This window comes from Bison bison, unplaced genomic scaffold (genome assembly GCF_000754665.1).
Source record: "Bison bison bison isolate TAMUID 2011002044 unplaced genomic scaffold, Bison_UMD1.0 scf7180017864295, whole genome shotgun sequence".
NCBI classification, from domain to species: Eukaryota; Metazoa; Chordata; class Mammalia; order Artiodactyla; family Bovidae; genus Bison; species Bison bison.
The window spans coordinates 11,756,613-11,779,924 of record NW_011494867.1 but is presented as its reverse complement, the minus strand read 5'-3'; the positions used below and the strand labels follow the sequence as shown (position 1 = coordinate 11,779,924).

At 49.1% G+C, this 23,312-nt stretch overlaps 1 protein-coding gene across 4 annotated transcripts in view; it reads left to right on the top strand.

The window, feature by feature from the left end:
- The first annotated feature begins 6,982 nt into the window (after positions 1 to 6,982).
- Positions 6,983 to 23,312, top strand: part of MTHFSD (methenyltetrahydrofolate synthetase domain containing) — a 20,206-nt gene continuing 3,876 nt past the window's right edge. Inside the window, exons 1-7 of one of the 4 annotated variants that reach the window (XM_010850839.1) lie at positions 6,983 to 7,047; positions 10,545 to 10,648; positions 11,368 to 11,481; positions 13,425 to 13,538; positions 16,226 to 16,316; positions 18,507 to 18,619; positions 18,874 to 18,999. In XM_010850839.1, coding sequence (XP_010849141.1) covers positions 7,032 to 7,047; positions 10,545 to 10,648; positions 11,368 to 11,481; positions 13,425 to 13,538; positions 16,226 to 16,316; positions 18,507 to 18,619; positions 18,874 to 18,999 — 678 coding nt within the window. In that variant the 5' untranslated portion in view covers positions 6,983 to 7,031. The other 3 variants (XM_010850840.1, XM_010850841.1, XM_010850842.1) reach the window with 3 other exon arrangements.

Sequence of the window (23,312 nt, the reverse complement as noted above, 5' to 3'; positions counted from 1 at the left end):
AGTCCCTTTTAGGGAATGGGAAAAGTTTCAAAAGTCTTCTTGGAGAAAGCGAGGTTTTACTTTCCCCCGGCCACGCCCCCTCCGGGAACTTTGGACCAATAAGACGGCCGCTGTGGGGACTTGGGACCAATCAGGACGATGAGCGCCGGAATCCGTCGGCTCTAAGACCCAGCCGCGCAGAACCAGACTTTCCTGCAGCCCAGTCTTAACTTGAAAAGATTTTTTTTTTCCTTAAAGAGTTATATCTTATTAAAATTTATTTTATTATAACATTTTGGTTAATGGGCCCACGTGCCCAGAGCAAAAAAAAAAAAATTGGTGCTCCTTTGCAGATAAAAGTGAGTTTGCGATATAAAATCGAATTGATTAATGTAGTCCAATATCTCCCCAAAGACCTTGTAAGTAGCAAAGAACCTGGGACTGTTTTTCTTATTAATGAGTGATGAGGCGAATAATTAGATTTCCTAATTGTGGGGGCCCAGGTGTAATGGATTCCAAGTAAATGTGTTGAATTGGAATGGAGAGGCCTCCTCTGGATGTGGTCATTATTTAAGCAAATAATTAATAATCAACGGGGAGTTTTCAGGTTCAGGGCCGTCAAGAATAACCTATAAATGTTTAAGAGGCGAATTATAGAAACCGAGTGCCCCTCACCCCTACCTGAGGAGGCAGGCCCAGGCGTCTATAGGGGATATAGGCAGATAAGCGAAGTGGGGAACGTAGCGATGCCTCCAGAATATAATCCTCTAAACTCGCCGTGGATTCGGTAAAGCATCCCCGACATCGGTTGCTGTGTTGTGGGGTTTGGGGAAGAGAGGGAAATAATTCTGCTCATCTCCCCCTCTGCCCTCCGGCGTAGACGCTCGTAGCCCACCAACCCCAGCCTCGCCGCGTCGCTCCCTTTTCCCAGAGATAAATTCCCTTTGACAGGCTGACTCCCGCGCTCCCCGAAGCCGGGAACAATGCACCAGCCACCCGGCCCTGCGGCAGAGCTGGGCTCCCCTGCCCGCGAGGAGAAACCCGAGCCGCAGTCGGTGGGGGCTTCGTCGGGGACGCGCGTCCGTGGCGCGGGCTCCCGACCGCGGCCCCGCCGGCAGAAACCCTCAGCCCCGCGCGCAGCCCCCGCCTCCCGCTCCTGGCGAAGCCCCCTCGGGAGTCTCCGAGTTGATTTTCTGTATGTTAGTCTTTTTTGTTTGGCTGCGGTTTGATAAGGTGATCTGGGCACCCCGGCTCCGTGCGAGGATGGGGCAAGCGACTGCAAATGGTTCAAGACACCTCGGGAGACGGTATTATTCTGGATACGAACCTAGAGCGACTCGGAGATCCTCGCCCTTCAGAGCTTTCTCCTTCTCTCGAGGAATCCCGGGAAGTTTGTTTATTTGTGCACTGAGTATTTATTTCTTCAGCACCTCGAATAATTAGGTCCCCTTTCGCTCGCTTCCCCGAAGGGCAGGACACTCTGTGACGGGCTAAACGCTGGTCAGAATTCTTCTGGAAGTTGTCTATCCGGTTGGGTAGTGGAAGAAGACTTCGGATAAAACTTTTGTATTTCAGGATTCCTTTTCCCCTCCTCACTGTCCCCATCAGTTGTTTATAAGATCCCCAAGAAAAGGGTTTTCGAGAATCTACCGTCAGCCTTAGCTTTTGGAGAGGTGAATAGAAGGCGCTGGGGACACTTCATTCATTTTCAAAAACGGAACAAAAGAAAAATACTTACGTTCGTTACCAATGAATGGTATTATGTCCTGATAAATTAAAAATCAAAGGAAAAGTATTTATTACAAAATAGATCCCTATTACCTAGAATATTCTGCTTCTGAAACATTCACTCCATTTTTTATGGGCACTCTGGGTTCTTTCTCAAATTTGATTTTTAGGGGGGCAACGAAGTAAAATGAGGCTGCCCACTCTTCCACTCACAGGTGAATGGTTTGAACTCCCACCTCTCCAGCTTCCACTACAACTTTATTATTTTTTCATACCTCTAGTATTTTCACATCCATTAAAAAAGAAAAAAAAAACAACCTTTAGCAAAAAGTGTCTTTCTCCTCGACTATGTGACAGGCAGCCCAAGTTCTCACAATTTTACTGGAAATGCAAACTATTGATCAGGAAACACCCCTCAGTCTGTCGACTTCCTGCAGGAATATTATTTACTCTGCTTTTTGAGGTGCGTTTAAAAAATTTTTTAAAGCCTTATCACATCACAGGACAAAAACCAAAATAGCTAAGGACCACGGAAAATAAATTCCAAAATGGCAGTTTCTGTCTGAGTTTCTGTTTACAAGGGTGTCCAGGTTTAAACCAATGACATCTGAAAAGAACTAGGCTGAACTGCCTAAATTATCCCCCCAATGCAAAAAAAAAAAAAAAAATGTGGGGCGGGAGGGAAAAAGTCCTTATAATCAAGACAGAAGAGGTGAGAGAGACATTTTCCTTTGCCCCTGGAATTAGGTTTCTTCTCTGCTCAGTAGGACTCCGGGAGAGATGTTTGTTCAGGTTATTAAAACAACACCTTCCACACACCTGGACTTTGCAAAAACCATGTTTCCGATCTTTTCTTTTTCCTGCCAAAGTATTTTGGATTGGAGGCTGCTGATTTTTACCATTCTTGACCTTGCTGTCAGTGAGCTGAAAGCCTAATCGGGCCCCAGAGGGCCCCGTGCATCACTAGAATAATAAGCGACGATAACAGCAGAAGATACCGAAGTCAATCCCCCGCCACCCGGCATGGAGCCCTAGTTTGGGCGCCTCGGGCTCCTGCACCTGGAGGCAGCTGGGGCGGCCCCGTGGTGTCGGCGCCACCTTGAGGCCTACTAGGGAACTACCCTTAAAATAGTTGGGGGGTGGGGGTGGGAGTCAACCGTTTTGGTTACAATGGAGGTGCTGACACCTTATGGAGGCACCTTAGCATTGCATGGCAGGAATAAAGTAGAAAGAAGGTAAATAAACTGTGCCGAGTGTGGATCAAGAAAAAACAAAACATTTTCCATAGTTTTGCAATGTGTCAAGAACATGATGTGTTGGAAAACAGAAATGTCTTTGAAACTGCTTGGGGAGCAAGAAATCCTCTCTAGGGAGACTTGCTGAGGTTTTAAGCAAATAAAACCTGCTCGTCTTAGGTGTCTACAAGTCTGGCAATATTTTTTCCAGGGCTGTTAACAAATTGCTCTCCTCCGTGTCTCCCCGTGGCAGCTGTCTTTCTGCCCCGTGTGTAGCGTGAGTTTCAGGGAATTCATCAAAAATGTTTGTGCTGCACGTGTGTGCCTGACATTGGCAGGAACAACCCATAACCATAACCAAAGTTAAAAGAGACTTCAACATCTCTGCAACAGCTTCTGCTTTTGAGGCACAACCGAGAACTCAAAGATTGGACAAGCGAAAGGAGTTTTGTGTCTCTTTTCACTATTTTCAGTACATTTTCCTCTTGAGCTCACGAGGTTTTAGGGAAAGGGTCCAGGAATGACAGCAGTCTCAGGCTTCCAAAAGCTACCTGGGATCTGATGAACCCTTGGGTTCATCACAGTCAATGCTCTTTCTTAAAAATCCACTGCAATCCAGCACCTGGAAATGTTTTCCAGGGCAACAAGTGGGTCACTGCTAGAAACTTTTCAAACCACCGTTCATAAAAGGTAGCACCATGAACAACAAAATAACAGGGGTAAAGGCTATTCTTCACTAAAAGATGAAAGAAACTTGACAACTGAATGCAGTACTTAATCCTAGATGGAGGAAATTTAAAAAAACACTACTACAGGACAGGTTTGAGAATACCTGGAGAAATTTTAATCTGGCATCATATTCAGTAGTAGTCTTGTATCAAGGTTAAAATTCTTGAGTGTGATAATTATATGTGATCAAGTAAGAGCATGTCTTGTTTTTAAAAGATGCATGTCAAAATATTTAGAGCTGATATTAATCATCTCTGCAACTTTTAAAAGATTCAACTAAGAGGGAGGGTGTGTATAGAGAGGAGACAGAAAGAGAAATGTATCTAGAATGAGGCCAATTGCTGAACCTATGGTATGTGGGTATTCACTGATTTTGCAAATTTTCTCTAACTTTGAAAATTTTCAAAATTAAAAACAAATGGGAGAAAACCATCTTTGTTATTTTGGAAATTAAAAAGGGATGTGACACAGAGCAAACATCTTTCCATGGAAGGAAATTAGGGCTTCCATATTGTAAACTACTGTGGGGGCCCAACTGGCCCCCAGTGTCTCCCCTCCTTGTGTTCTCCAAGTTTCTGAAAAACAATCTTGAACAACCATGGATTTTATCACATTAACTGTGGTTGTTCTGTTTGTTTGTTTGTTTGTTAAAGCTGATTGTCTAAGGAGCCTTGTTGTTCAGTCAGTAAGTGTGTCTGACTCTTTGGCAGCCTATGGACTGTAGCATACCAGGCTTCGCTGTCCTCCACTGTCTCCTGGAGTTTGCTCAGATTCATGTCCATTGAGTCAGTGAGGCTTTCTAACTGTCTCATCCTCTGCCTCCCCCTTCTCCTTTCGCCTTCAGTCTTTCCCAGCATCAGGGTCTTTTCCAATGAGTTGGATCTTTCCATCAGGTGACCAAAGTATTGGAGCTTCAGCTTCAGCATCAGTCCTTCCAATGAATATTCAGGGTTGATTACCTTTAGGATCCACTGATTTGATCTCAAAAATATAGTCATGTCCAACTCTTTTCAACCCCATAGACTGCAACCCACCAGGCTCCTCTATCCATTAAATTCTCCAGGCAAGAATACTGGAGTGGGTTGCCATTACCTTCTCCAAGGGATCTTCCTGGTCCAGGGATCGAATCTGGATCTCCTGCATTGCAGGCAGATTCTTTACCATCTGAGCCACCAGGGAAGCCCCTAAGGAGCTTATCTATCTTTATAATTCAAGCACTGCCCCAATTAGCACAGTCAAAATTGGGGAAATCTAATAGAGTACTGTAGATGTTTCCAAAACAGAGTACTAAAGATATACGTATGTTCTTGTTGTTGTTGTTCAGTCACTCAGTTGTGTTTGACTCTTTGCGACCCCACGGACTGCAGCATGCCGGACTTCCCTGTCCTTCAATATCTCCCAGTTTGCTCAAAGTCATGTCCATTGAGTCGGTGATGCCATCCAACCATCTTGTTCTCTATCATCTCCTTCTCCTCCTGCCTTCAATCTTTCCAAGCACCAGGGTTTCTTCTTAAAGAGAGCTAAATGGATGCCAGACCTTTATAGTTGGCCGTTTCCTTGTTGCTGTATAGTTGGTTTGCTTACACAGTGTATCAGTCAGTTGAGGCTGGTATATGCTGCAGTGATAACCCAAGTCTCATTGACTTCATAGTCTTGAGCCAACAGCTGGGTGTCACTCAGGAGCCTGGGTTTTCAAAGGCTGCCTCTCCTGTCACCTCGGCAGGGGCAAGAGAGGGAGATTCTGCCCTGGAAATTAAGTGTCCAAGTGACGTGTCTTTTCCATTTGCAACTCACCAAGCTGATCACGTGGCCCCAACACACCCCAGGGACGGGAAGTTCAGTCTTCCCTGGGCCCAGGCAGATGATGAGCTGACTTTTGTTTGGCAACCTCATGTCTGCTACACAAGTCCTACCTCTCCAGGCAGTGGCAACTCTGTCTTGTTTCTCTGCAGCCCTAGTGCCTTGCAGGGTACCTTGGAGCAGGTGGACAGGAAGTGTTTATTGAATGAATGTATGACTTTTCTGAGACTTTTCTCCCTAATAAATACAGAGAAACTATAATGCATGCCCACTGTGTGCCAAGATGTTCTACCTGTGACATCTCATTGAATCCTCTTTTGGGGTAGGTACTGTTACTATCACCATTTTAAAGGTGAGGAAACTTAAGTCTAGAGATTTTAAGTAACCCCAAATTTTCAGCTACAAGTGAGGGAATTGGGATCTCTTAACTCATTACTTTGCTGCCTCTTTGAGATTAGGGTTAGCGTCTTGGAAATTAGAGACAACTTAAAAAGTTAAAATACAAACTTCTATGTAAATAGTCTATGGGGAAACATACATTTATATAATTTCATGACTATATATATACACAGTCAAGAATGTGTGTGTGAAGGCATGACTTCTGAACACATGACTCAATGTCTATGACATTTTAGTTTTTTATACCACCAACTTGCAAGCCTGTAATTAACCCTGTGGGGTAAAGGGATTCATTATCAGAGCCCAGAAAAAGCAGACTGCTCCCTGGGAGGTGCAGACAGGGCTTTGATTGTTGGACAGGGCAGGCAGAGAAAGAGGTGAGGAAGCTGTTTTTCACCGAGTCTGCAGACTGTGGGTTGGGTATTCTGAGCTCCAGGAAATACATCAGGCTTAGAATCACCATCCTCCCTCAAAGTGAGCACTGGGTCTCACGGTGACCACAAGAGAGGGAGATCCTAGGGGCCTACAAAGGACTGAACGAAGCAGAGTGACTCACTCCCCAGGAGGAAGGGAATCTAGCTTCTCGGGAGCCAGCTTCTGTTGTTATTAGAATTGTTTTATTATTCTACTTATTTACTTTTTAGCACTTTAGGAGGTGTTTGTGTGAAGATGACGCAGAGAGAAGAGAGGGAGCAGAAAGCAGACCGTGCCATTTAACATCTGTAGAGTCTCACAGGAGAGGAATTGAGTCATGGAGGAGCAATCCCGGTCGGCTTCCCGGAGTAGGGGCCCTCTGGGGACTAGAAATGGAGGTGGATGTGTTTGAACTGGCAGTGGGCTCGGGCAGGCTACGGGTGTTCACTCGGTAGCTCCCTCTTCTGCCCACCCACCCCTGGCAAATGCCCCTCAGACCTAGCGCTCAGTGCTGGCCTGATTGAGAAGAAACCTTCAGGGACCACACGCACTGCCCTCCTCCCGGGGCGCGGAATCGCACGCGCATGCGTGAAGCGGAGCGTTCCCACCAGGCCTCTGCCGCAAGGCCACCGTGCCCCCAACCCCCCCGGTCCAGACCAGTGCGCAGGCGCGGGGAGTGCGCGCACCGGTGACGTCACTTCGCGCGGGACTCCGCCGAGGGAGGCGTCGCGCACTGACAGCGTCGCCATGGAGCCGAGGGCGGGTGAGGGGAGGCCCCGGGCACCACCTGAGAAACGCGCGGGGGACGCGGAGGGGCCACATGAGAGTCGGGCAGGGGACGCTGAGGGCTACCTGAGAGACGGGCCAGGGAAGGCTGAGGGGCCACCTGAGTGTCGGGCGGGGGACGCGGAGGGGCCGCCTGAGAGACGGACCGGGGGTCGCGGAAGGGCCGCGTGAGGGACGGCAAGGGGTCGCGGAGGAGTCCCCGGGGATTGGGAGGAGAAACCGCCAGAGACAGAAGGGGGACATGGACGGGCGGGGTCTCCGAGGGTTCTGAGCGGGGTTGGGACGCTGTCGGTGGAGTAGGTAGAAGAAGCGGGGCTGCCTTCTGGGTAGGTGGTGGTGTCCGTTTCCTCACCCGCCTCCGCGCGATGAGCGCTGTCTCCTGTGTCGTCTGCCCCAGGCCCTGAGGAGGCTCGCCCCAGAGCCCCTGAGCTTCTGTGATTGATTGCAGGATTGCCTGGCAAAGATGGTACTGAGGCTCTTGCTGCCCCACGGTCTATTAAAGCCGAGTTCGAGAAATGTGAATAAATCCCCTCTTCCGTTACTGCCCGGGCAGCATGGAAACAGCACGGGAAACAGGTGCTGGTAGCTCGGTGGAATGGTAACAAAGACCTTCGGAGACGCTTGCCAAGTGCCAGGACTGCGCTCGGGGCTAGAGGTAGAAGGAGGAGGGAGACCCAGGCTGACCTGACGGGCAGTTACAGAACAGGGTTCATGCATTTCTCACATTAATATATGTCACCTTTTATTGTCCTAATTATTTCCCATGTTTTGGTAACTTTCCAAGGGCAGGGACCTGCCCTTACATTCTCTCCTTCCCCTTGCAATTAGTCCACTGCGTTCTAAATGGGAGTCACTCAGATGTGATGATTAATTGACTCTGGACCAAGGGCAGCAATTCCTACAACTCCTGGGTCCCACACAGCGTCCTGCACAGTGCTGGGGATATTGTTGGACCTCTGAGTTGTTAGTGAAAGTAATCTCATAGCTTTTTAAAAAAAAATTGTTTATTTATTTGGCTGTCGTGGGTCTTCATTGTTTGCAGGGGCTTTTCTCTAGTTGTGACAGGGAGGGGCTGCTCTCTAGATGCAGGACACAGGCTTCTTATTGAGGCTGCTTTCCTTGTTGTGGCACACAGGCTGTAGAGCGTTCGGGCTTCAGCAGCTGTGGCTCCCGCCTCTAGAGCACAGGCTCAATAGTTGTGGCTCCTGGGCTTAGTTGTCTCTCGGCATGTGGGATCTTCCTGGACTGGGAATCAAACCCATGTCTCCTGCATTGGCAGGCAGATTTTTTACCAGTGCGCCACCAGGGAATTTGTTTTAATGGTTTCTGTTTTGAAAAACAACAACAACAACAACAAACAGTGAGGGCGTTTTGGGTTCCTCAAGAATCAAAGGTCCCAAAGGAGGAATGTCTGTCTCAGCTAGCCCTGACGGGAGAGGAGGGGTGAACCAGAGAAGGGAGGAGAGGAGGTACAAAGACCTGAAAAAGACAGGGGTACAGATGTGTGAGGCCAGGGACCGACACTGGGCCACTTTTTAAATTCAAGGTGGGGAGTGGCAGGAGATGAGGCTGAAGCGGTCAGCAGGGCTTTGCAGCTCATTCCACACTCTGTGTCAGGGATCCTCAGAGCACTGGAGCAGCATGGAGGGGAGACTTCCTGGAGGTGGTGCTAAAGCTGGGCCTTGAAGAGGGAGGCTTTGACTGACAGGGAGTAGAACAGACTTCCGGCAGAGACCAGAAAGTGCAGAGTTCCCAGCAGGAAAGAACAAGCCAAGTCCTGGAAACTGCCTACATGGCCTTAACCAGGCCGACAGCACTATAGTCCCGCATCCTTGGAGATGCTTGTTCCCTAAATACACGTGAATCTGCAGTCCTGATTTCTGGTTCAGAAGGGTCAAGAGGCACCCGAGTGTTTGCAGTGGGCTCCAGGATGCTCTGGGGTCTACCTGTGAAGGGCCTGGTATGGGTGCTGTTCCAAAGGGATCTGTGTCTAGCCTGAGGGCACAAGCACTGGAAACCTTTGGCTCTGGTCCTTAACGTGATAAAACTACATGTAAAAGTTTAATAAAGCATTATAAATTGGCGAGGTCTGTAAAGGCATATGTCAGTAGCAAGGTTGGACACCCCCCTGCCCATCAGTCAAGGACTGCTTGAGTAAAATTTGACCTGCCCACATCATGGAATACTATGCAACTGCAGAAAAGTATGAGGGTGCTTTTTATATACCGTATGGGCCAATCTGCAGGATAATAAGTAAACAGCAACAGAACCCAATGCAGTATATGTAGCTGTTTGTCTCAGGCGCCCTCTTAGGAAAAGAGAATGAGGGACAAGAGTGGAGTGTCTCTTGTCTGAAGCCTGAGATGCCTGGGGAAAAATTCATCAGGACAAACAGATGCAACTGACTATCTCAGGGGAAGGGACCTGGTACTCAGTAGATAGTGAGAGAGGCTCTTCATTATATAGATGCCTTTGTGTGTTTTAAAACTCCATTTACAAAAAAGTTATTTAAAATGTAATTTATTCACAAGATTCAAAGTCACATAATTCATAAATGTTTATGGTGAGAAGCCAGCCACCAGCCACCTCCCACCACCCGGGCTGGGGGCTCCAGGTCTGCTGTGGGACGGCTACCTTGTGTCACTTTTGAGCAGCCTTTGCTCACTCAGGGGAGACTGAGGACCTGAGAGGGTGAAGCTGCCCCTCTCTCCTGCCCAGGCGTTGAGAGGTGCCATGTCACAGCAGAGTGATTTGGTGCAAACTTCTGCACAGGTGCAAGGATAGGCCTTTGGACTAAGAAAAACGAAACTCCATATAAATGCATTTATGTGAATGTGCCACTTTTGTTTTTTTCCCGCTCGACTGGAAACTGCTTTTTGTAGTTCTCCATTTCAAGAGGAGCATGTAGTTAATGCAGGGTTTCTAAAGGCTTTCCCTAATCAAATAATTAAGGAATATTTGTTGCCTGAAAATTCATTTCCAAAGTGAGACCTAGAATAAAGATTCTCGCAATAAAGTGGATTGCAGTAGGTAATCCAAAGTAGCAGCTGGCTTACACATCACTCAGGCAAGTGAACAGGCCTTGCAGAAGGAGGGAAGTAATCATAGCTGTCTCAAGACTGACAGACAGAGTGAGATCACAGAGCCTTGACTGAGCAGGATCGTGTCTCCAAGAAAGGACTTAGGAATGCTTGGGTCGATGGCTTGAGTGGTGTTTGTGCTGCTGCTACAGGTTCATAGAACAGGCTTCATTAAGCACTTGGTTATGTACACTGTGTTTGGACTATAACAATCTGTTGAGGTGTAAAATGTCACCGGCCTTGGTTTTTCAACGTAGGGGTCAGAAGCCCTAGATTCTGTCTGGCGTGGCAGAGCTGAAGGTGCAGTGGGAGCAGGCGGGCCCTGGGCCCTGGGACGGCTGTGCTGTGGGGTTCCTGAACGTGTGTTTATCAGTCACACCTTTTATTGCTGTAGGTGTTTCCAAACAGGACATTCGTGAGCAAATTTGGGACTACATGGAATCACAAAATTTAGCTGATTTTCCCCGGCCTGTTCATCACAGGATTCCCAACTTCAAGGTACTGAGGCATTCCTGGAACATTCACAAGGAAATTGGGATATTCCTGAAGGAGTAACAGTAGTAAGACAGTTACCACCCCGCTTCACGGTGAATTTGAACTCGCTGAACAGTGAGTGGTGTGAAATCTGAACCAGCTGGCCAGGATGTCTCTATGCTTAGAGATGGCCTTCATCATCTTATTAATACTTAACACTCACTCTCAAGTGCCTCTTGCCTTTCTGTGCAGGATTGGTGGTTGAGTTGCATCTTGCCCTGAGGTGGTACTGAGGCTACTGCTACCCATTTGGTACAGAGTGGAATATTTCTCCCGGCTGGAAGCCTTCGATCCTGTGGTGCCTTTTCACACACCGGGCTCCTAAGGGCTGACGTACTCTGAGAGGGAGCCCCAGCCAGTGGGGCTGGCTTCCAAGCCCTTTGTACCCTGGCTGCCCCCTTAGAAATTTCTCGGGTGACCCCAGACCTGGTCTCAGCACTGGCCCTCATGCCTGTATGGGGAAGGTGCTGGAGCATCAGGCTGTAGGTGGCTCAGGGCAGTGGCCTCTTGGTAACATGCACTTGCATTTAAAAACAGGGTGCTTCTCGGGCCGCCGAGCATTTCCCACGTTTGCAGGCGTTCAAAATGGCCAGAACCATTAAAGTCAACCCTGACGCTCCCCAGAAAAACGCCCGTTTCTTCGTCCTTGAAGTAAGTGCACCTCTGTCTTTCTACCTAACCAGGGCTCTTATCTGGCTTGCCAAAACATCAGAGACCTCGAGGTTTTTGCCAGAACGCAGGAACTTAAAGTGGACCCTGATAAACCACTGGAAGGCGTCCGGTTGCTAGCGCTGCAGGTAATCCCATTCCCTGAGCCAGAGCCCTGGCTGCTGACCAGGCTGCCCGCCGCAGGTGGCTGGCGAGTGGGCACCATCCTGCATTTGGAGGGAGGGTTCTGATTCCCTCCATGCAGAATGTGTCTGTGGAGTTGTTTTTCCCAGGACATTCAGAACTCTTTCATTGTCAGTCAGAAGTCCTGAACGTGTCTGAATTCAAAGAGAAAAGGCATTGATGTACCTCTCCAGAAGAAAACAATTAACAATATGTATATTTCTCCTACTACATTTGTGATACTATAATTCTTTAAAACTTGATGACTTACAAGTAAGAAATCTGATAAATGAGTTCCCCAAACACATGAATTAGAACAGTGTTTCTTATATATAATAGGTCCCTTTTCAAGAAGAAAAATTACCCCCAGGGTTGCCTTAATTTATAATTTCATTTAATAGGCATAAATATAAAACTTGGCATAAATTTTAATTTCATAGCTCCAGTGTGATTGTAAAATCAAAATACACATGTAAATTAAATATAAACAAAACTATAAAAGCAGTAACATTCAGGTGACAGCCTTCATTTCATTTAATGGCTGATGTTGGGGCAGTGTGGGGTCTGTGGGATCCTGCCGTATGCTGCTGGGCTCAGGTGGCGGCTCAGTTTCCCTACACCTCCTGAGAAGCCTTGCTCTGCGGGCACCTTCCATCCTGGGTGGGGGGCGCATACTCAATCAGGCTAGGATGGTGATGTGCACGACCACGGAGCATGCCTGGGGGTACAGCTTCCCAGGCTCGACCCCAGACCCTCATCTGGTGCTATTACTAGAACTCGGTCATAGTAAACGCACTATGAGACCTCCAGGTCTGAGCGTCCTGTCTGTAAGTTAGCACCTGCCGGGGAGCTTTGAAAGACTGCTGCTGATGTCCAGTTCTGAGTCAGGCTTGAGTGGACCTGGACTTTGGTGAGCCTCAGAGCTCCCCAGGGACCTCTAGTTTGCAACCAACGGGTTAGCAGAGTATTGGGCAGTACACCAGAATCTGGAGACTGCAGACAAAGTCACCCACCTCTGTTGTTACTTCTGTTGAAATACGCTTCGTGGGGTTGAAAAACCTTTATTTAAGAAAGCCAAACTGTAATTTTATAGGACTTTTATTGGTCTTAGGCTGTCATCTCCTGCTCAAAAAGTAAAATATGCTATTTTTTACATAAAAGAGCTTATAAATTTTATAATTGCCTAATGGCCCACCCTTGTATAATCTGCAGCAGTGTCCTTGGCCGTGGTTCTCAAACTTACCCTGTGCATCTGGAGTCCTGGGTAGGCTTATTAAACCAGGCTGCTGGGACCCACCCCAGAGCTTCTGATCATGTCAAACGGTGCCCAGAAGCCCCCACTCTGAAAACCTCTGCTCTGGGTCTTGCAATAAACATTTGAGAATTAATAGAAGAAAACGACTGTTGACACAAGTCAGTGTAAATTATTGATTATAATGGGTACTGATCTCCCAGACTGATTTACTGAGCAGCAAATTAGATATAAGTGCTTGATGGGGTAATGTCTTAACGTGGCTTCAAAATAAAACATCATTGTACCTGGATAGGGCTTAATTCGAGGAGCATAAGGCACAGCAAGATTATGGGTGGAGTTTTCTTCAGGACAGACTTCTTTTGGATTTGCGTCATCATTTTCACTGGGAACAGTTTTGAATGGCAAGTAGAATAGAATCAGCAAGTTTTACAAACCCTCGCCCCTTTATTCTGAGTCAGGGTAGTGTAAACCGCTCTTAAGTAAAGTCGTGCCCAAGTGTTATTTAGTTGAGTTTGCAAACCAGCTCATCTTCTTGACACATACCCCAAAATACAGGTAATGGTAGCTTGCTTCTGTTCTAAATGTTAAAACAATACGTAAGAAAGTTCCCATGTTAAATTTTGTAATTTATTCACTGTCTTTTTTTTTTAAAAGAGCAAAAAAACATTGTTGGTTCCAACACCACGACTGAGAACGGGGTTGTTTAATAAGATTACTCCACCCCCTGGGGCAACTAAAGACATCTTGAGAAAATGTGCCACCTCTCAGGTGAGTTTGGAAGCAGCACCAGCCGCAGGGAAGAACCACTCTCAGCCATGCCCTCTGGTGAGTTAGAACAGTGTGACTCCGCCACAGGGTTGAAGTCTGTGTTTAGTAAAACCAAATAAAGAGTGGTGTGGGGTGTTCAGCAATCTTGTCGTTACAGGAACCCAGCAGAAAAGCTGCCAGGCACTTGGTTTTTCTTTTGCACCAAGGTGACAAATAGTAAATTCCTGGTAAGAAAGAGAAAAGGAAAAGCCAATTTTCTGGTGCTCTGGCGCCCTCTAGAGTTAGCTTTTGATGCTGTTCAGTGTCCTAGAGCATTTTCTCTGATACCACCAGAAACAGGGTAGAATTTCCAAAATATGTTCAATTGGAAATTGTCTCACCAAGTGCTGAAGTAATAAAGGCTTTAGTAATTTAGCAGTATTTTTTTTACTGGCTCATAATGCGATGAAACCAGTATACTGTAAACATTACATTAGAGTGCCTTATAATGAAATTTGTTTAGTATTTTATAGACAAAGAAATAGAATTTGGTGACTTTTTTCAGAGTTCTAGAGTTGACCCCAGATCATAATCTGATTCCTAATCTGGTGAAAATGAGAAATGGAGCATCAAGAAAGACCTTTCTAAAAGGGATTTTCCACCTAAGTCTAGTGTATAACAAGTGAATGCTTTATTGTCATTTATTGATAACCTGTCTTATTGCAAAAACAGAATTTGGTGTGACATGCAAAAATACATATAATTAAGTAAGATAACAAAACGTGTGGAAAAAAAAATAAAGGGAAAACAAATGTGAGGATGTAAGAGCTGACCCTGGTTCTGGTCAGTGTTCACAGTGCCCACCACATGCTCCCCTGCAGTTGGTGGATGTGGCCACAGACCCGGGCCCACACTTCCGAGGGCTGGCAGGGAATCTGGTCAGTTATAATCATGGGTTGTGGACAGTAAAAGCAGCCCTTTTCCTCATACTGAAGTCCAGGTCAGATGTGGCTGTGGTGCCGGTGCAGTGGTCTGTGTCCCCCTTCACAGCGTCCCCTCCCCTTTGAAAAGTGACCAACACTCAGGTCATTCCCAGGAGGCTCTGTGACGCGCCAGCACTGGCCAGTCTTTCATGGGCACTCCTGAAAGTATGGCCTGGCCAGAGTGAAGCCAGGCCGGCTCTCACGACTGAGCTTGAGTGCAAATTGAACAGTGTTTGGGCTCTTTTATATCATGAGATACTGGCTAGAAATCAGAGATCCAGGGTCATGAACCTCAGAGTGTTGTTTTCTCTGTGGTAGAGGAAAATGGCAAATAGAGAGTCATAAAGACATGTCTAATGCAGATGCAGGTTTAGTACGATTATTATTTAGGTGGCCAAAGCTTAGTGGTGAAATGCTGCCACCATGTATATCACTTTAGGAGACTGTGATGTCGCCTTACTTCATGGCAGGCAAGTCACTGAGTTTGTGCCTCAGCCTCCTGCCACTGTCATGCCCCAGCCACCTGTGTCTGCCATCATTGTCTTTGCATTTACTCTTTGACTCAGGAGTGTTCTGGGAACCACTCCAGGGGGAAGACAGAAGGGTCTGTTAACTGCCTAAGTCCCTCTTCCCCGCCGGTGACTCTTGGTTAAATAGAACAGGACTTTGGAGTGTCAGGGAGACTCATGGTTGCTCATGCTCTGTCTGGTCAGACTGAGCAGGTGAGGCTGACCACTGAGAGAAAGGGGGGCCTGACAGACGGGTTACAGCACAGAAAACCTGATGCCAGTGTCTGCTACCCAAGGCTGCCAGGCGCTGAGCCCCCTGAAACAGGCTTGAAGATGCCAGCCATGGGCGAGAAATGCCTGGCTGCATGGGTGTGATGAGCTTAAGAAAAGACAGGCTTTCCCACAATGGGGGCCCCTGGGGACAATGACTGTGGTTTGACTGCTGGGAGGCCCCAAGGTAATCCTAGTACCGCTCCTTGGACCAGTCACTTGTCGTGGACTTGGCACTTGTCCGGTGGCCACTCCTGCAGGGTACTGGGCCACGCAGTGTCCAACTCTAGTTCCCTAGATTTCCCCAGGGCCTGTCATCAGAGTCATGGCCGCAGTAGCCTCCCTCCACTCAGGCCGTGTTAGTTAGGATAAGTGGGTGTCCTTTGGGTGCTCTTTGGTTGAATAATTGGCTATTCATGCAGAGAGGCCTCCAGTGTTCATGGTGAACTAACATGTCCCATACACTTAACGGCCGCGTCTTACATGCTGGATGCTTTGCCTGCGCTCTGTCATCTCATTCCAATGTGCGGGACGAGGCAGGGCTGCTGTCCCTGTGTCACAGAGGAAGAGACTGATGTTCAGAGAGCTTCCCTCTGCTGAGGCCGCAGAGGAGGGGTCTGGACCCAGTTCCTGTGACTCCTGGCCCTGGGTTCTAATCACTGTGCTCTCCTGCCTCCTGGGAGAGAATGATTTACTGAATATTATGCAATGAAAGTCCTATTCATTTGCTGTCAGATCCCCCTGGTGAAGAATTGTGGGAACTGCCTTAAAATGGTTCTGATGCATGGTTTCCTGAGCTGCTGCTTCCGCAATGCTGCATCGTTTACTATGGGGCGGCTCACCTGCTTCCCGCGGGAGGTTCGGAGCCTGAGCGCACCTCCCCGTGGGTTATGAGGCAGGCGGTCTCGCTGTGCCGGGAGCTCTCAGGTCGCGTGTCTGTTCACAGGGCGTGAGGAACTACAGCACTCCCGTGGGCTTGGACTCCAAGGTCCTTGTGGACTTAGTTGTGGTGGGGTCCGTGGCTGTTTCTGAAAAAGGTAAGATTAAGAACAGAAACTCTGAGATGTGACCACTGACTGTGCAGCCTGCTGTTCCCCCAGCGCTCCGGCCGCCTTACAGATGATGACAGTGAGTAATTTCAGCTTTCTGGGTGCATGCCTGGCCGCAAAACCACTGCATCTATCACTCATGTTGAAGAATTAACTCAGTCCCGCCCACTCTTATCCCCACTCAACACCTTTACAGCATTTCCACTTTTCCTTAACAGGAGAAATGACATGAGGTCATCTCTTTTCAGGTGGTGAAAGATTTCCTCTCTGTTCTTAAGTTAACTGGAACTGGAGCTGGATTTATTTGCAGTGTGTCAGTAAATAGTTGGTTTTGGAGAGCCTCCAGTAAATGGAGAAACGTTGGGTTCTGAACCTCTTTTTTCTTGTGTAGCAGTAGCTTCCTGGTCAGTGCAGGGTGTCCTGAGCCTGCCTGTGGGGCCTGAGGCTTCTCCCCGCAAGCCTGCGAGCTGGGAAAGCGTGGGTCATCTGGGTGCTGGGCTGAGCCGCCCTCGGACTTGTTTCCCTGGGGCCTCTTCCCCTCTGCCCTGCCCCACTCCAGGCTCGGCTTGATGCTGTCTGGGAACAAGCTGCTGCTTCTGGAGTGGGGTCAGCACATTGCAGACTTGAACCTGTGTGTACGATTGGGGCCCCTGCCACTAGGAAAGTGTTCTCTTTCTTCTTTTCCCACCAAGAAATTGTCCGGAGATGCTCATCCCAAATCTCTCTTTGGAAGTTTATCAGCCAAAGCCACGTTCTTCCTTCAGTAGGTTCCCAGTAACTCGCTGGCGATTCCCAGTAAGTCGTTGGTGAGAAGTGCTCTAAGTCTCTCGTTCCCAACCCTGAGCATTGTGTTTTTCAGTGTCAGCCTTTAACATTATCGCCCTAAATTTACTCTTTCCCCTGCTCCTGCTCTGAGCTACTGTGTGAGACACCTAGGAGCAGGATGTTACAATTCTGGGTTCCTTGTTTTCCATGTGTTCCCATTACGGACGCTTTACCTATGTCCTCAGGGTACCCTCTGTGTGCAGACACGCAGAGGGTGTAGTGTAGTCATGTCCTATGGTCTAGGGGGCCTTTGAGGACTACCTGTGGGATGACTCCTAGGAGAGGAATTGCTGGGCCAATGGGTTTTTAAGTCCTGATGTTGCCAGGTTACATCGCAGCAGGGGTGCCCACCTCACATCCTCACACACCATCTGCCTTGCCTCCCTCTCTCTTCCCCTGTTAATAAATAGGATTAGCACACCTCACTTTTTGTGTCTGATAGTAAGCAATGGTATTTGAGTTGCCTCTTGATTTACATCTGATTTGGGTGAGCTTGAATGTTTCTCCTGTGAACACTGTTGCCTGTCTCTCTGGTCCGTTTGTACCCTCTGCTGCCCTGCTGTTGAATTGTCTTTCTCTTCTTTGCATGCATGGTTGAAGACGTCTCATTGTAAAAGTGGCACAGTCAGGTCTGACTCTTAGAAGGATGCCTGAGTGATGGTGCTTCTGTGCTTGGAGAAGTGCTAACGTCACACAGAAGTCAGAACTCCTGGCTGGCCTGGGCGTCCTACTGAGAGGAGTAACTGGACTTGGCTGGGAGCTCACAGCATGCTCACGTCCATTGTCTTGCATCCTTTCCCCCTGCTTAGCTTGTCCTTGAGCTTCGGATAACAAATCCTTTTCTTGTGCCGCATTTGTGAATTTGCAACATAGCCCTGCTTAAACTGCCTCCTTCCAAGTTGTGGGGCTATGCTCTTAGTTCCCTGACTAGGGCCTGAGCCGGCGCCCCGCACAGTGGCCGTGCAGAGTGCTAAGCGCCAGGCCTCCAGGGAGGCCCCTGCTTAGCGCCTCAGGCAGGGCTGGGCCAGCTCACGTCCGGGCCCCTAATGCAGACTTCCTGCTTTCCCTGCACAATGAAAACGACTTGCCTTTAGTAGGAACTTGTGTTTAGTGCTTTAAAAACTACTCTTCCATCCCTTTTAAATGTGGATCTGTTAACATAAAGCTCACGTAAGTGCTAGCTCTACTTCCTTTGTAAAGGTGCACAGGGTGCCAAGTTCCTTGACTGTGTTATCCGAGGTACCCGTCCTGCGCGGCACTTCCCCTTGAACTCCCCCAAGTCCACGATGAGAAGTGCGCTCCTGCCTGATTCCCCAGAACCCACACGTGCTGCTTCTCTGCATTGCCTCTTAGGCTGGAGAATTGGGAAGGGAGAAGGCTATGCTGACCTTGAATACGCCATGATGGTGTCGATGGGAGCGGTCAGCCAGGGGACGCCAGTGGTCACCATCGTCCATGACTGCCAGGTGCTTCCTGGGAACAGGCCAAGCAGAGCCGCCATTGGGCATGGAGCGCGAGGGCTGGGGCAGGGCAGCTGGGCCTCTGCCTTCTTTCTGCACCGTGTCGGGTGTGGCTTGCCGGGCTGGATGTGCTTGGTGGCGTGGCAGCTGGGCCTGGAGCAGGACGGGTTTGGGGGACATCATCCTTCCATCGAGCGGCGCGGCGAATGCGGCTGGGGCCGCATCCCCAGCAGCTCCCTCACCCGCTTCTGTTCGACCAGGTCGTTGACATACCTGAAGCACTCCTCGAGGACCACGACCTCACTGTGGACTATATCCTCACTCCAACTCGAGTCATCACCACAGGGTGTGAGCGCCCCAAGCCAGCGGGAATCGCATGGTCCAAGGTGGGTCACGTGAGGTGGAGCGAGGCTAGCGCCGGCCTGTGACTCACAGACACCTCCTCTCCCTGTGTTCTCTGTCAGGACTGCTGTCCCCAGGCCTGCGTGGCCACCCGCGAGCTTTTGAACAACAGCTTCTGAATCAGTCTCCAGGCGTGGGCTGGAGAACATACTTAAGAAGCCCACCAGATCCTCCAAGCAGGCAGGATTCATGACACCAGCGGTAGCGGCGGGAGGTGACCAGCTCTACTAGGAGAGCTAACGCCGTGAATCTACTTGCCAGCTGGTTTCATCTCTAAGAGCTGTCTTCTGCCACCCCAGCTACACACGGGCTTTCCTTTTGTAAGCCAACTTTCTCAGTGCCTCTTCTGCATCTCCATGCAGAATGGAATTGGTAGGAGGCAGTACCCACAGCTTCATAAGCTGATGCCATGGTAACTTTCTCTCCAGAGTAGGCAGTGGCATATATCACAGACTGGTCTGCAATAGAAGTTTGACCCCAGAAGCCAACCTCTAGGTTATGATGCTGTCTGCTGGAAAACAGCCAGAGTTACTGAGAAAGCTGGAGAAGTTGTGGTCCGATTGAATTGAAACTTTTGGTCAAATTAGCATGTTTGTCCATATTTCACATTCCTTACACTTGAGTCATCCAGGGCTGGAAGGCTGCTTTCCTCTGGGCGTGGGAATCAGCAGTGTCCACCACCAAAGATGGCCCAGAGGGGACATCCTGTGCTCTCACCCCACCCCGAGGGTCTCCCTGCAGAACACCTGCGCTCCTGCTGGAATCACCCCCGGTGAGAGCAGGGAGAAGGTGCAGCATCCTTCATGACTGTTGAAACATCCCTCAGGGTGGTTAGAACTTAGGGTTCCTTGGAATCCAGGCCCACAGTCTCCCTATAGATGAGTGGTGGCCCAGACACCGGCCATGGGAGCGAGGGGGCTGTGCTCAGGGCTGAGCATGTGATCTGGGAGAATGCGCCAGAGGGGCCACTCTTCATAGCTGAGGGCCAGCTGTGGTGCAGGGAGGGAGGGTTCTGGGGGCCTCGCCAGGGTGAGGAGATGGTTGCCTTGGAGAATACCTGTAATTTAGTAAGAAAAAGATGAAAACAGGAACAAGTTAGGTCATCAGTTGTGTTAGATGAACATAATCCCTCTTAGATGAAAGAGAAGCACAGTCCAGCCACAGCTTCCTGAGACCCCTCAGCCACGCCGATGCCTGCTTGCCGGGACCTCACCGTCTTCCTGGGGGTTGCTAATCGTCACTGCAGCCATGGCGAGAATCCCTCACTGTGGGTCCTGAGTTCTCAGTTCTGCTACCAGCTGGCCGTCCCTCTGTGTGGGTCCTGTGAAGGCAGGGACTCTCCGCCCCCAGATTCTTGCCTGGCCTTGCAGTGTGTGCAGCCAGAGCACCTTGGGGACGGGGAGGTGGTGGGGGCGGCTCAGTGCTGCTTGTAGTGCTGTTTCAGCTTGGCTCCTGGGCACATATGGGCAGATCCTGATCCTTTTGTGACACTCCCCACATAAACTCACGTGACCCCAGTGTGGGCCGGGGGTGAGGTTAGAGCCAGTGTCGTCTTGGGTTGGTGGCAGATGCCTCGAGAGTCAGATTTCTGATTGTGTTGGGCTTAATGTGCATTTGTAGGGGACAGGTTTTAAACTTAATCTCTAAAGGGAACATGTATTCATAAATGACTGCCATCTGCATGCTTCAGCAAGAGGTGATTGGGGCATACAAAAAAGTCAATTTTGCTTTATACCAGCATTTTAATGGAATGATTAGTTACAGAAGGCATAATTTTTTTTCCTGTTTGATTAACAAGCAAAATCTTTTATTTCACATGGCAAATTGACAAAAAACCTAACAAACGTTCCTAACTGCCAGGAAAAACAGCACCCCTGGGGGTCCCCGTGTGGGAATCCAGCCTGTGTACTGGGCTCTCGGAGGCCAGCACCTCGGGCCTCCATCAGCCCGCATGTGCCATTCCACAAGGAGCACAACGGGGGCCAGGGGACTGGGGAAGTGAAGTAGCAGAGGCCCCCCTCATCAGAGAGGCTTTTCCTTTAGAACTCATGGGGCGTGGGGCTGCGAGGCTGCGGAGAGGGCACTGACGCTGAGCTTTGCCGTCCTAAAGAACACAGTGCTCTCAAAATGAGCAGTTCTACATAAAAGGCTTGCATTTCTGCACTTCTGTTCCCAAGACCCCTCAGCGTGGCGATGCTGTGGGCTCGGTCGGTTCACGGTGTGCTGGAGGGCATTCCTTGTCCTGCCGCTGATGGCAGTCTGTCCGAGTGCCGGCTCGGGTCAGCGAGTTCCGGGGATGTGCACAGAAGGATGCGTGTGTGCAGCACACACGTTCTAGGATGGATATCTGCTGCGTGAGTGTGGAGCCTTGCCCCACGGGGCCAGGCTTCTTGAGAACGTGCACGTCTACCTGAGGCAGGCCTGTGGATCCACTGGGCAAAAATCACGGGAGTTTCAGTATTTAAGGGGCAGTCATCAGGCCGAGACAGCCTCACAGCGGGCCCAGTGGATGCACGGTGTTTACCAGGAGGTATGGCCTTGGTGGCTCCCCTGCTGGTGTGGGGACTGGGGTAATGTTTCATTCTTCCATACAAGGACATAAGACACACTTTTCATTTGACTGTGATTACTGTTTTAAATTTGATCATCCTTTCTAAATGATCCAATAACTTAAGAAATCCTTACGACTCTAAATATGACCAGTTTAAATTTGCTGCTAAACACTTCGAAAGAATACAAGAATTTGAACTCCTTAAGAAGGCAGACCAGGGATGTGGGAGGGAGTCGGGTTGGCCGGACTCAGGATGTCTTTGGGATTCTTTGGGACCCAGAGCCTCTAGTGGAGGAAAATGCCCTTTGATCAGGAAGCGTGGCCCCATCTTGTGGGTGTCTTCATGGCAAAGACATGGTTTTTGTTTTCTTTTTGCATCTCAGTAGTGGGGCTTCCCTCATAGCTCAGTTGGTAAAGAATTCGCCTGCAATTCAGGAGACCCCAGTTAGATTCCTGGGTCAGGAAGATCCACTGAAGAACGGATAGTCTACCCACTCCAGGATTCTTGGGCTTCCCTTGTGGCTCAGCTGGTAAAGAATCCACCTGTTTTGTGGGAGACCTGGGTTCGATCCCTGGATTGGGAAGATCTGCTGGAGAAAGGAAAGGCTACCCACTCCAGTATTCTGTCCTGGAGAATTCCATGGACTGTATAGTCCATGGGATCGCAAAGAATCAGACAAGACTGAGCAACTTTCACTTCACTTCACTTCAATGGGAAATGTGAGGAGGAGGAAGTTTTTCTCTGTGCAAGAGTATGCTCTGTTCTGAAGACTCGCATGGCTCCTGACTCAGCTGTGCCAGTGCCAAGAACAGTGTCTGGCTGGGGAGGCTCTAACTCCCGGGCGAGGCTCTGCTGCGGTGGAGTCACCTACCTGCATAGCACTGGGAGTGGGAGCCAGTGGGGGCTAGAAGCCTCTAGGTCTCTGAGAGGGTATTTGACATGCTGGGTGTTCTTGTTTCTTCTCAATCTTATCCTAATCCATTGATTCTCAACCTGGGACCTGTGTGTCTCTTGCAGTTTGGAGGTTCATTCACAGGTGTTGGGATATTGTACACAGTTTTAGGGAATTCCTTTGTGGGAGGGAACCTTAGCTTCTCTCCAGGGTCTCTGACACCCTGCCAAGGATAAGAACCATTGCCCTAAGTCACATGTGATTCTGAATATACTGAGAACTCTGGTACTATTTGAACTATTTATTTTTGTAGAAAAATTAGACCTGTTCATTTTGTGTGCTGATCCGTGTTGAGGTACTCATGTCTGTTGGAAGCCTGCATTTGGACCATTGCTTGCCTCTTGGTGATTGAATTTTTTTTTTTTTTTTTGCGGGATCTTAGTTCCCTGACCAGGAATTGACCTGCACCCTCAGCAATGAAAGTGAGGAGTCCTAACCACAGAACCACCAGGGAATTCCCTTGGTGACTGATTGTTTACGTGCTTTATGCCCCAAACAGAAGCCAGAATGCACCTCTAAAGGATAATTTGTCAAAAAGACCTGAGCTTGTCTCCCTGGCAGTGCTGGTGAGGGCTTCTGGTGGAGAGAGTTCCTTCTCTGCTGTGTGGTTCCTTAGGACACGTGAGACCAGTTCTGCCCCTGCTCAGCCCCCAGTGCCCCTGGCACACAGCACAGGGCCTCAGCCTCGAGTATTGGGGCTCTTTTGTCACCTCCGTTGCTACAAGTGCTCTTTGATCAACTTAGCCAAAAAGCCAAAAGGGTCCTTTGTGTGAAAGTCCTACTGGCTGAGATA